At 33.9% G+C, this 13873-nt stretch overlaps 1 protein-coding gene across 3 annotated transcripts in view; it reads left to right on the top strand.

The window, feature by feature from the left end:
• Positions 1 to 13873, top strand: part of ROCK1 (Rho associated coiled-coil containing protein kinase 1) — a 148404-nt gene that overhangs the window by 32419 nt on the left and 102112 nt on the right. For all 3 annotated transcript variants that reach the window (XM_059409313.1, XM_059409314.1, XM_059409311.1), the window contains exon 2: positions 4415 to 4496. In XM_059409313.1, the coding sequence (XP_059265296.1) occupies positions 4415 to 4496 (82 nt within the window). The remainder of the gene's footprint in view (positions 1 to 4414; positions 4497 to 13873) is intronic.

Here is a 13873-nt window from a genome sequence, read left to right as displayed (position 1 = left end):
ACATAAAAATGAGTGTTTTTACATGTAGTATATCTTGCTTTCCTCCTGCCATTATATTCTCCTAGCTTATAACAAATGAATAATACTAATGGACTTGATCCTAAATGATACTTTACATAGAAGAAATAATATTTTATTTACATAGAATTTTGTAATTCAAAATTATCCAGAGAACTAAAGTTTGTAACAGTGTTTAGTTGAGTAATTTTCTCCTACTGGTTCTTTTGCTTAAGTTGTTGTGAGATCTTTTCCTCTTAATATCAGTGCTTCTTAGGAAATGTGAAATGTTTGGTCCTTAGATATTAAATTTGTAATTTGTAATTACAAATTTGTTAAATCTGTAATTAATTATGCTTTCCTTTATGTGTTTATGTGAAAGTACTTCTCCAATGTGACTAGTCTCATTCAAAATGATGGTAGACCAGCTATAACTGGTCTATTCTCATTGTTCAACTATGAGTAGTAAAGAATTTAATTATTGTAATTCTTTGACTTTGGTTCCTCTCTATGTATCCTTCTTCTTCAGTTCTTAAATCGATGATAAAACTATAAAACAGGCATGTTGTGAAAGTAGAGGGTAGCTTTCCTTCAGCCTAAATAATACAGTTAAGTGAAGGAGCAGTAGGACTACATGCTTTGTAAATTGTTTTTGCCACCTGGAGGAATGTTAATTTCTGTTAAGATCCTGAGTTCTGGTACTAGAATATGGACTTTAGGAAGTGGGGAAGTCTTACTCATTACTAAAGGAACTTTAGAGTGTTGAATAAAGTCAGAATTCTTTGCCCCAATTTATGGTTGGAAGTAGACATACCTTGTATAATTTATCCACTACTTGATAGTGGAAACCTGTGTCCTTCTCCTCCATCACAGTTTCTTGACTCCCCATAGCCTCTGTTTTGTACATGCTTTAGATTACACTGGATACCTTTTTGTCCTTATTTCTCTGATAAAAGACATAAATTTTGCTTATGGATGATCCTGAAAGCCATACACTATGTCATACTACTATAAATTTAAAGTGTGTGGTTATAGGTCCAGACACCTACTCACCATATACAATTAGTGGAGACATCTGGTTTTCCATTAACAAATGTGTGATTAAATTCTGTAGCCAAGCAAAAGTCAGATACCTGATGTTTAAAAAAAAAAAAATCATAGATGGGGATTACTGTGTTGGAGAAGGGTTTATATAGCATAGCGACCTGAGATTTACTCTTAGAATTTTATGACTGCGTGACTAAGATGTCTATTTTTCTCTTTATGTCATTTCTAGCCATAGTGAAACTAATTTTTAAAACCTGCAGATGTCAGAGAAATAAAGGGAAATGGGACCATTAAGGGTCACTTTACTTACTTCACTCATTTAATTCTCACTAATCCATTATGAGTTGTAGGTAGTTATCCTTATTTTACAAAAGAGAAAACCTCAGAAAGGTTATTTGACTTGTCCTCCCAAAAGTAGCATGCAGGTATACTCTGTTTTTTTCTTTAAAATGTTTTTCCTTTATATCTTCATGGTTGAATTCTTTCAACCCATCTGGAATTCATTTTATTATTAAGCATGACTCAAAAATCATTCATCTCCATACTTATGTCCAGTTATACAAACAACATTTACCAAAGAGTGACACTCTTTTTAGCCCCATCTTGCCCCTGTAATTACTATTGAATGGGCAATTCTCTCACCTTTTCTTTCAGTGCGACAAATCGCTATAACTTATGCATTGGTTAATGCTGTTTCAGTTCAGTGACATTTATGTATTTTAGTTAGGATGCTTTAAGTTATAAGAAACAGAAAAACCAATGCAGGGGCACCTGGGTGGCTCACTCATTAACTGTCTGCTTTCAGCTCAGGTTATGATCCCAGGGTCCTGGGATCGAGCCCCACATTAGGCTTCCTGCTCAGTGGGAAGCCTGCTTCTCCCTCTCCCACTCCCCCTGTTTATATTCCCCCTCTCACTGTCTTTCTCTGTGTCAAATAAATAGATAAATAAAATCTTTAGAAAAAAAATCCAGTGCAATCGAATCAGACAAATCATTATCTCAGGAATGGGTGGAATTAATTCAGTTATTGAATGAACATCATCAGGGACCCAGGTTCCCTCCATCCTTGGCTCTATTGCCCTCCTTGTGCTTGGCTTTGTCTTCTACCAACTTCTTTGAGGCTGCAAGATGGCAGCTGTTGTTTTAGGTGTCACATACAGACATGACAATTTCTCTTGAAAGGAAGATATTTCTTACATGTATTACTTTTTAAGAGAGAAGAAACTTTCCCCCACAATCCTTCTGTAGGTTTTCCCTCATGTCTTCTGTGACGGATTATTACCATGTTCCTGTATTTAAAGTAAACACTGGCAAGAGTAATGGGCCATGATGTTGGGTTTAGATTAGACTATTAAGAACCAGCTCTTGAAGCCGAGGAAGGTCTTCCCACTCGTTGGAAACTCATGGAGGAAGTTGGGTGGCTTGAACAAAATCACAGTTAAATTAGGAAGGTGGAAGGGGGAATAATTGTCGAAGTAGGAGAGCCAGCAGTCTTACTACTATATTACAAGTAAAATGTGATGCTCAGTTCTGGGGCTTACCTTACTCAAGGCATTTAAAATCTAGCTTGAAGATTGAAGTAAAAAGTAGCTGTAAGACAGGGGAACTGTTAGTTTTTATAGGGTAATTTAAGGAAGGTCATTCACAGGAGTGAGTAGTGGTGTAATAAAGCAAACAGGTTTGGGTCCTAGCCAGTGTCCTTTCTAGTTATAATTAGAAGAATGACTTGTGTATTGTTTTGTTTTGTTTTGTTTTTTTGAATAGACATACTTATTTTCAATTCCTAACTTCATTTTTAAGAGGTTCAGGATTTTTTCAATCATCTTTTCATCATGGTCATATTATATCTTTAACTACTGAAGTAAGAGTTAGCATTTTGATTTTGATACAACTTGCTAGCTAGTATTGGGACAAGTCAGTTAATATTTCTAATTGCTATTTGGTAAAGTTGTTTAACAAGGTAATTTTTTGAGGTTCTTTTGTGCTTAACATTTATAATTAAAAAGAAACTTACATGGGATAAGATTGGAAGCAGTTGTTCCCGATATGTTTACCAAAGAGAGCATGTAAGTAAAATTTAATATGTGTTTCTCTTGCTTTTAATGTTTCATTTGATATTAGAAAACAGTTTAAGCTATTATAATTTAATTCTGAATCTTTTAAAATTTGCGTGTGTCTTTGGAAGTAGATGTTTCCTAGGAACTCTTAAAATAACAGTTGTTATAAAATGTAATAACATTGAGATTATTTTCCAGACAACTTTATAGTACCAAAATTTTACCTAAAATTTTTCTTGTGTCGTCAGTAGTACTTGGACTACTCTGTAGTCTAATTTTGGGGAGGGACCTGATGCACTGAAGCTTTAAGAAAAAGATTTCTTAGATAATGTAATGCCATTGCTATTGAGCATAAAAATCACTGGCTTAATGTAAATGTTATACCTTCTTGTCAGTCCTTCTGCAAGGTGCTGTAGGAAAAATTGAGATTTTAACTGTGGTTTCTGCCTTAAAGAATTTAAAGTTCTTTTTTAAAAAATCATATTTAATTTGTCTTTTACTAGAAAATAGTTCACATGTTTATTGGTTTGATTTTCCTTTTTTTTTTTTTTTTTTTTTTTTTTTTTTAGTTTATTTGAGAGAGAGTGAAAGAGAGCACAAGAGATGGGAGGGAGCCTTATTTGGGATTTGATCTTGGGACTCCAGGATCATGACCTGAGCTGCAGGCAGTCGCTTAACCAACTGAGCCAACCAGGCACCCTGGGTTTGGTTTTCCCTTTTGAATAGAGCAAGTATCAGCTGGTCTTTCTAAAAATAGTGTTTTTGTAAAAAGGTTTTATCTTTTTTCCCGTAAAAAGTATTACCAGAAATACTCAAATTGCTTAGATGACTCTAGGAAATGTATCTTCTTTTTTTTTAAAAGATTTTATTTATTTATTTGACAGAGATCATAAGTAGGCAGAGAGGCAGGCAGAGAGAAAGAGGGGGAAACAGGCTCCCTGCTGAGCAGAGAGCCCAATGTGGGGCTCCATCCCAGGATCCTGGGATCATGACCTGAGCCAAAGGCAGAGACTTTAACTCGCTGAGCCACCCAGGCGCCCCTAGGAAATGCGTCTTAAAGAAAGATAAATTTGTAGTAACCGAGGAGCTTTTTCTTTAGATCTGTGCAAACTGAATTTTGAAAAACCAGTTATTGGGTGAGTTGGTCTCTTCAGGCAGTCAACAGCATTAGTATTATTACCTATTTTTCCATGTTCAGTTTCCAACTCATGCAATTAAAAGTTAAAGCATATGTTCTACTCTTTACTCATAAAAAAGGGAAGTGTTCATAGTGTGATCCAAAAAACTAACTGTTTGTTTGTTTATTTGTTTAGGATGGATTGGATGCTTTGGTATATGATTTGGATTTTCCTGCCTTAAGAAAAAACAAAAATATTGACAACTTTTTAAGCAGATGTAAGTAATATTTTTGTGGAGGTTAATGACAGACTGTATATAACAAAATCTTCACTTAAATAATTCAAGCCCATCTTTTTAAAATTTTTTTCTTCTGTCTACTCTCGTTATTTCATCTAAAATTCCTATGTAAAGTGAGCAGGAAATAGGAAAGAAACGTTATTAATTAGTTTATTAATTTGAGTTCCTAGCAGGAGAATATTTTATAAAATATTTTGCAGAAAAGGGAATGAAAAGTAATAGCTAAAGTAAGTATGTTCAAATAATAATATACATACATGCACATTGAATTTCAATAGTGTTATATTTATCCTCTATTTTTCTTTTGTAAATTATTAGCCATTATGTTTTAATACCGGCAGTTAAGAACAGATTGCACATGAAAAACTCTCCTGCCACTGAGAGATACCATTGTTTCTCCATGAAAGCTGGTATATATTTAGGCTTTACAGTTTCTTTTCTAAAAACCTTTTTAGATTTTGATATTTAGATTTTATCACTTAAAATTTGATTAGAGAATTTATTAAGATAGTTTCAAACTTTTTATCTTAAAAAATAATAAAATTTAAATCATAAAATCTTTCCATTCTATTTCTTTATTTTTGTTCCTAAACTGTACATATTGATATATTTGGGTTGGGCTGGTTTTAGTGTTATCATTCAATTTTGGTCGCATATGTTTTGTTAGAAAAATTTCTTTTTCTAGTCAGATCTTTTTACTTTGTTATGTTTATCATTTTTATATTTTGAAATCTTGCCTCAGAATTTTACCTATCAATTTAATTTTTTTAAGTATCTGTTTTTTATAAAAATAATTATTCAGCTGAATTTTGATTTGGAATTGGTGCCGGAACCTGAATTGGGAACTTTTTAACTATAAATTTCTTAATTTCTCACATCTTACTGAAATTACAGGAGAATTTTATTACTGTTTACATTTGTTTACCTTCTACTTAAATATAGAGCAAAGGAATTAAAAAGGTGGAGACGTCTTCTTGACCATTTCTTATTTGATGAGAGGCAAGGAATAAATGTTCATTGGTACAAAGGAGGGGCTGTGTGATTTTGTAAAGTAGGCAACAAGGATTGGAACACGTTTTCTTAATTTATTACTCATTTTACTGTGCACCATTTCTGCTTTCATAATATGCCTTTATATTATTACATTTTAAAATAGAAATATCAATAGCCACAGTAGAAATAAGTAAAATAAAATGGAAGTATAAAGCCTAAAGTAAACTTTTAACTGATAAACCTATCTAGTTTTTAAATTGGAGAAAAGTAAAGAGAGTAACGTGACAAAATTTTAGCAAATTATATCTAACCATTATGTAAAAATTGTGACGAAAGAGGGCTATACTAGGATTGCATTGTAAAATTAGTTCAAGTTTCAAAAATCAATTAGTGTAATTTACCACATTAACATAATAAAAAAGAAAATCCATAATATCACCGCAGGAAATAAAAAACATTTGATAAAATTCAGTATCCATTTTTGATTAAAAAATACATCTCTGCAAACTAGGAATTGAAGGAAACTTTCTTGTAGTGATTAAGAGAATCTACAAAAAACAAGCAGTTAGATTGTATTTAATTGTGTATGACTAAATTCTTTGCCCCTAAGATCAGGAAGAGGCAAATCTGTCTTCTCTTATTACCACATTCATTCAACATTGTTGTGGAGGTTCTAGCTAGTGCAATAAGGTAAAATAAAGAAAAATCATGAAGTAAAAAAATTTGTTTTCAGACACCATGTTTTGTATATACAAAAATCTTAAGATTCTACCCAAAAAGCTTTAGTAAGACTGTAAATTAGAAGATTAATATGCAGAAAGCAATTGTCTTTCTATATATTAGCGACAACCAGTTTGAAGTTGATGTAACAAATGTAGTACCATTTACAAGAGAAGCAAAAACAGGACAAATTTAGGGATAAATTTGACAAAAATATGTGTAACACTTACAGGCTGAAAACTACACAATATTACTGAGAAATTACAGAAGACCTGAAAGGAAAAGTGGATATTCAATGTTCATGGATTGGACAGTTCAGTAAAAAAATATTGAGAGTTCCCATATTAACTTATAAATAGAATCCATGTATTCTCATAACGTAAGCAGGTTTTTTTGTTTTGTTTTGTTTTTTTGTATAAAGTGACTGGGAATTCTAAAATTCATATGAGAATGTGAAGGATCTAGAATACTAGCCAAAGCAATTTTGGAAAGTAAGAGCAAAGCTGGAGAACTAACACTATAGAATTTTCAAGATGAAGACAATATAATATTAATGAAAGAATAAACATAAATAAATGGAACAAAATAGAGAATCCAGAAATAGACCCATACATATAGTCAACTTATTTTCAGCAGAGGTGACAAGGTAATTCAGAATTTGGACCTTACTTCATGCCATACAAAAAGTACCTCAAAATTTTTCATAGGCTAGACTTAAGAGCAAAAGTAGGACTTCTAGAAAAAAACACAGAAAATATTTGTGACCATTTAGGCAAGACTTTCTTAGATGGGACACAAATAACACAAACCACTTTTAAAAGAAGATAGATTAGGCTTCAAAATTAAAAAAAAAGATTTTTTTAGAAGATACTGCTAGGAAAATGAAAATATGAGCCATAGATTGGGAGAAAATAGTTGCAAAACACATGAAAGGAGAAAGAATAGTCTTTCAACAAATGGTGCTCAGACAACTGGGTATCTATATGTAAAAGAATGAAGTTGGATTCCTATCTTACACCATATGCAAAATTCAGAATGTTAGAACCAAGCTATAAAACTTTTAGAAGAAAATGTTGGCATAAATCTTCATGCCCTTGAATTATTCAGTTTCTTAGATATAATACTGAAGGTACAAGCAACAAAAGAAAAGCAAATAAAATGGACATCATAAAATTAAAAACTTTTGTACTTCAAAGGACACTGTCAAGGGAATGAAAAGACAACCCACAATGGGAGAAAATGTTGACATATTGTATACCTGATAAAGGAGTGTATATAGAATATGTAAGTAAGTCTTACAAGTCAACATTAGAAAGGTAACCCAATTTAAAAATGAACATTTTTGAGTAGACATTTCTCCAAAGAAGATGCACAGTTGGCCAATATACAACATGTTTAGTCATTGGATAATTTCAAATTATGGCCACAATGAGATACTGTTACATATCTATTAAAATAACAAAAATTTTTAAAAAACTGACAGTATCAAGTATATGTGAAAATGTGGAGCAGCTGAACTCTAGGATATTGCTGGGTGGTTTGTAAAATGGTAAGGCACTCAGGCAAACAATTTGGCGTTTCTCCGATAGAGTTATACATACATTTACCTTATGATCCAGGAATCCCACTTTTGGGTTTTTATCCAAGAGAAACGGAAGTATGTGTCTACACAAATTGCTCTATGAGAATGTTAAAGGTGGCTTTATTCAAAATTGCTATAGACTGGAAGCTACTTAAATGCCCATCAGTTGGTAGTGGATAAACAAATTTTGGTACATTCATATAATGGAATATTTAACAGTTAAAAGGAATAAATTAACTGATATGTACAAAACATCAATAAATTTCAGAAGCAGGGTGATAAGTGGAAAAAGCCAGGCATAAAAGAGTATATACTATATGATTCTGTTTATATGACATAACATTCCCCTTCAGCTCAAGTTGTATTTATGTAATACTTAACACAGAGTAATAGATCTTCATAGAATGATAGGATTTTATATTCTGAAATTCAATTATTTGGGTATTTATTGCTTTCATTAGTAAGTACATCAGAGTTTTTTTTACTGAGGGTGAATGTTTGCTTTGAATTGCTTTTTGTTGACAGATATCAGATATAGTGATATAAGGATACACCTGGAATATGGGATAAAATCTTTCTCTTTAGTAATCCAACTGAAGTCGCACTAGGGTATAACAGCTTTAAAGTATAGCAGTTTGAAATATTTTAAACTTCAGGCCTAACTATATTACAGGTTGTTAATTTTCATCTCTTTGTGTTGAAGAATGTTTACAGACTGTAAGGGAAATGGGAAACTGTGACCATTTACTGAATAAATAGTTAAATATAAAGATTTGCTTTTCTGGACTCTGGTGTATGATACCCGAATAATAAGGAATACAGAGAAAATGTTTATCATCCTCACATAACTAATAAAGATTTTAAGGTGAATTTTAAGTAGGCACTAGAGAGAGATCCAGATAAAATGGTGGGAATTAGTTACATTTTAGAAGAAACGTGTTTGGGGAGTGCATCAGAAGAAAGAGAAAGGGAGTATTTGGAAACTGATTATGACTTTATATGTTTGTAAACCATTACACTGAGATTTGAGGCATAGGATTTATAATTATGTTAGTAGAAAGGCAAACTTATTAAACAAATCTAACCAGTCTAAAAGAAGATAATAGAGAGGGAAGAGCATTGTATGAGAAATTCCATGAACCTGAGAGTAAAAATGTGGTAGAGAGCATTTGTTTGTATAAAAAAAATAACCTGGATATGTTTTTTTATGGTTGCGTACTATAGCATTCCTCATAGATTACAGAAGTAGCATATTAGCTCTGGTAGTGATGGTGTAGCAGCTGTCTACTTATAAAAGCATATTAACAGTAGATAGACTTTTTATTTTCTTTATCAATTATTTATTTATTGAGAAAATATGACAATAATTAGCTATTCAGAGTTGTTCCAAAAAGTCTGAAATGGTAGCATTTGGGATTTGACAGAGACTTTGAGACAAAGCATTCAGTTCATTTTAGACCAGATTTTCTCAGAAATGGCACTGTTGACATTTTGGGTCAGATAACTCTATTGTGAGGAGGGGGCAGGTCCTTTACATTGTAGGGTATTTAGTAGCATCCCTGGCCTCTGCCTTCTAGATGCCAGATGAGCATACTCATCTCCTTCCTTCGGTTGTGATAACCAAAAATGTCTCAAGACTGCCAAATGTCCCCTGGGCATCAAAATTGCTCTCAGTTGAGAACTACTGTCCAAGACTTTATATTAATGAAGGAGAAAATGCTGGACATGGTTAGGCACGTGCTCCAAGCTTAGAGATTTTTTTTTTTCCCTTAAAGATTTTATTTATTGACAGAGATCACAAGGAGACAGAGAGGCAGGCAGAGAAAGAGGAGGAAGCAGGCTCCCTGAGGAGCAGAGAGCCTGATGCAGGGCTCGATCCCAGAACCCTGGGATCATGACCTGAGCTGAAGGCAGAGGCTTTAACCCACTGAGCCACCCAGGCGCCCCTCCAAGCTTAGAGATTTAATCAAACTTACTTAAAAGATATATCCTATTAATAGTGATTCCAGGTGAGGGATGCATTTCAAAAAGGAGTAAATATAAGAAAGTTTTAGCTCAAGAAATCAGGGTTATCCTACAGAAGTTTCTGGGTTTTGTTGTTGTTGTTGTTGTTGTTAGTTGTTTGTTTGTTTTTTAGATTTTTATTTAAGATTTATTTATTTATTTATTTATTTATTTGACACAGAGAGAGAGAGAGATCACAAGTAGACAGAGAGAGAGAGAGAGAGGGAAGCAGGCTCTCCGCTGAGCAGAGAGCCCAATGCGGGACTTGATCCCAAGACCCTGAGATCATGACCTGAGCTGAAGGCAGCGGCTCAACGCACTGAGCCACCCAGGTGCCCCTAGATTTTTATTTATTTACTTGACAGAGGGAGAGAGAGAGATCATAAGTAGGCAGAGAAGCAGGCAGACAGAGAGGGGGAAGCAGGCTCCCCGTTGAGCAGAGAACCTGATTGATCCCAGGACCCTGAGATCATGACCTGAACCAAAGGCAGAGACTTAACCCCCTGAGCCACCCAGTGCCCCTCTACAGAAGTTCTTAGCTCAGATTGATTGGAAACAACCATATCAAGTATGAATACATATCCAGAGATAAATGTGAAAGAGTAGCATAAATCTGTAAAAAAATGGGTTAGACCAAAAGCCTGTGATGAGCCAAGACTTGTGAGAAATTCTTCAGACAACAAAAGTAACTTCCCCTGCTCATCCTTCTCCATTTAGAGTAATGGGTTGAAGATGTATGAGAGAGTGATAAATTTACTACACACCACCACCTTTCTCTCTCTCCCTTCCTCCCACTCTCTCTTCCTTCATTTCTCCCATCCATCTTTCCTTCCTTCCTTCCCTTTCAAGAGAGCTGGGGGTGGTGGGAAGGGGCGGAGGGAGAGGGGGAGAGAGAGAATTTCCAGCAGGCTCCACACCCAGTGTGGATCCCAAAGCAGGGCTCCATCCCACGACTCTGAGATCACCACCAGAGTGGAAACCAAGTGTTGGACACTTGGCAGATTGAGTCACCCCAGCACCCCTGTGACACCATTTATTCTTGAAATTTTTTTTTCATGTCCAGTCACTACAGACATGAAGAATGAGACAGTGTTTTTCTTTAAAACTGTAGATCTTACTATCTTGTGAAGGGAAATACAGGAACAAATAGTAACTTATATATATACTTTTTATAAATGAATTTTGTAGAGAATGTAATGATACACAGATCTTGAGATAGTAAAGAAAGCCTTAATACTACTTAACAAACAAAAGTACTTAATACTACTTAACAAATACTACTTAAGTAGTATTTGAATGGAGTCTTAAAAGACCAGACTAGATTTCTTTTAAAGATTTATTTGAGATACTAAGACCTGAGCCAAACCAAGAGCCTGCTGCCCAACCGTCTGAGTGACCGAGGTGCCCATTGGCTAGATTTCTTAATTGAGGAAGAACAATTCAGGCAGAGAGGGAATAGCATTTGTTAAGTCAGAGAGCCATCTAAAAACATGTTATCTTTGAGGAAGCAGGAATTTGGTATAAATTGAACTTGGTTGATGATAAGTGGGAAGGGTTAAGGAGGACAGCAGAAAAGACTGAAATGGTAGGTTACAGCCCCAGATCTAGGCAGATTACACCCTAGAATAGCGAATGAATGTGCTGATGTGTTGAGGATCTTTAGAAAACCTTTGCAGAATAGTGGAGCTGCCGGAAGATTAAACATAAACAAATGGTCTTATTTATAAACTGAAGAAAACACCCATGAATGTGGATTTCGGTCAATAGCAGTCTTCACACAGAGGCTTGAACTTTATTTTCTGTTACCGCTGTTCTTGTTCAGACTTCATCATCTCCATTGATTGATCTCAGTTAAATCTCTCTGTTCTCAGTTTCTCTGTTTTCCCCATTTACTGTTGGTTTTCTGCGTTGCTGCCAGAGAATTCTTTTTCAACTGCAAATTGCTTAAGTCAAATATCACTCCCAGCCTTTCGTACAACCTTCTGTATGACTTTTCAAGTTACATTCTTACCTGTACAGCTACTCCTTTGTTTTCTTCTGCCTTCACCACACTGCTTATAGTTCGTTTCTATAAAACACTCTTATACCTTCTCCACAATACTTTTAGATGTTGTTTTCCTCTTTCTAAAATTCCTTCTAACCCCATCCAACTTAAAAGAGTTTAAGTTTCAAATAAGCATTCGCTTTCATTTCCTAGCCCCTGGAGCTAGGTCAGATGTACTGTTGCTAGAAATGTACTTTCATGGTCTCTTAGGCACTTATCACAGTTAAGTTATATTTATTTGTGTGATTATCTGATTGATATCCATTGCTCTTCTTTCCTCATCACTAAACTGGAAGTGTCATGAGACCAGGGGCAGTTGTACTTGTGTTGCAAAACCTGGCTAAATATTAGGTACACATTAAATATTTGTTGAATGTATTAGAGGTTAAATGTTGACTTGTTAGAGATGATCTAGAAAGTATTCTATTGTTAATAGAGTTGGGATATGATCATTGTCTTTTTAAATTGTTTTTTATTACCACATATTTCAGATGAATTGATATATATCTGTGTATACATGATCACTGTTAAATTAGTAGTTAATATTTTGCTCTATTTGCTTCTGGTCTTTTGTTCAAAATAAGATGTTAAGTTACAACCTAGGCCTTGGGCCTCATGTCTTCCTCTTCCAGATGTAATCAGTAGCTTAGAGTTGATGATATACATATTTAGTCATTGTTAAACTGTCTCAGAATAGTGATTTCTAAAAAAGCCACCCATGTAAAATTATCAAATCAAGAACAAGCATATAGGTAAATTGACGAATAAGCCACAGTTGGCAAGAACAATATAATTTCATTTGAGATGTGGAAAATAAGTTTTTTTTCTAAAGTTTCTTTTATCATTTTAAAGGGTAAATCATTGTATCATCATATTAAATTATTATATTAAAGGATTACATTTATCATTGTAAAAGGGTTGTAGCTAAAGTTTTTATTTTTCCAAGTAATTATATTTGGTAACCAATCATATAATAATTTAATGTTTTGTAAAATGGAATTTAACCTTTTCTGTAGTGGCTGCTTTCTTAATCTCCTTCCAAAAATGAGATTTCATGGATTACAGATAATTAGGTATTTGTTTTTATGTAAACAGGCAGTAATGGCCATTAGAAAGTTTAGAAAGTTTATTCCTCTTTCCAAGTTTTAATATGTCACTTTGGCAGATTTCAAAACATAAAATGTTTCTTCTCCGTACTTTTAAAATTTGTAAAATCATGAAACCTTTTTACTTATTAAACGATTATGATAGTTGAATGTTACTATTAGCTTTAAATTAGCTGTTCATTGGTTGGTGATTAAAATTAGTAAGCAGGGGGCGCCTGGGTGCCTCAGTGGGTTAAAGCCTCTGCCTTCGGCTCAGGTCATGATCCCAGGGTCCTGGGATGGAGCCCTACATCGGGCTTTCTGCTTGGCGGGGAACCTGCTTCCCCCTCTCTCTCTGCCTGCCTCTGCTTACTTGTAATTTCTGTCTTTCAGTCAAAAATTAAAATAAAAAAAATAAATAAAATTAGTAAGCAGTTATTTTGTATTAAAAATGTAAAGGAGAAATACATTATTTTCAGTTCAGCATATTCTGCTGATTCATCAAAGAATCCATTGTTTATCCAGGGAAGCAAAAACAACTTGACTGTGTTTGCCTTAGCTCCTTGTAGAATTACACAAAAGGTACATATTGCTCAATAGTAAAGGGAAGACTTTTTCTCACTTTAAGATCATGATAATAATTCAAATGAAACATCACAAGACTTTATGACTTAATAGAAGAGCCCTCATTTTAATGTTTGTGACTAGTTTCTCCTAAGATTGTCTCATTACATACTATAATATTGAAGATGTGTATTACATTATCTCTAGTAAAACTAAAGATGGTTTTCACCTGCTTGGAATATAAAGTTTGATATAGCTAGAAGTCTATACTTACTCAGGAATTCTAAGGAGCAACAATTGTAAAAGAATTTATGTACTACCTATATATACTGTTCTACATTTAAAAAGGACAAATTTCGGGGTG

Source organism: Mustela nigripes, chromosome 8 (genome assembly GCF_022355385.1).
Source record: "Mustela nigripes isolate SB6536 chromosome 8, MUSNIG.SB6536, whole genome shotgun sequence".
NCBI lineage: Eukaryota > Metazoa > Chordata > Mammalia > Carnivora > Mustelidae > Mustela > Mustela nigripes.
The sequence above is the reverse complement of the archived record's forward strand: the minus strand, read 5'-3'. Positions and strand labels throughout refer to the sequence as shown.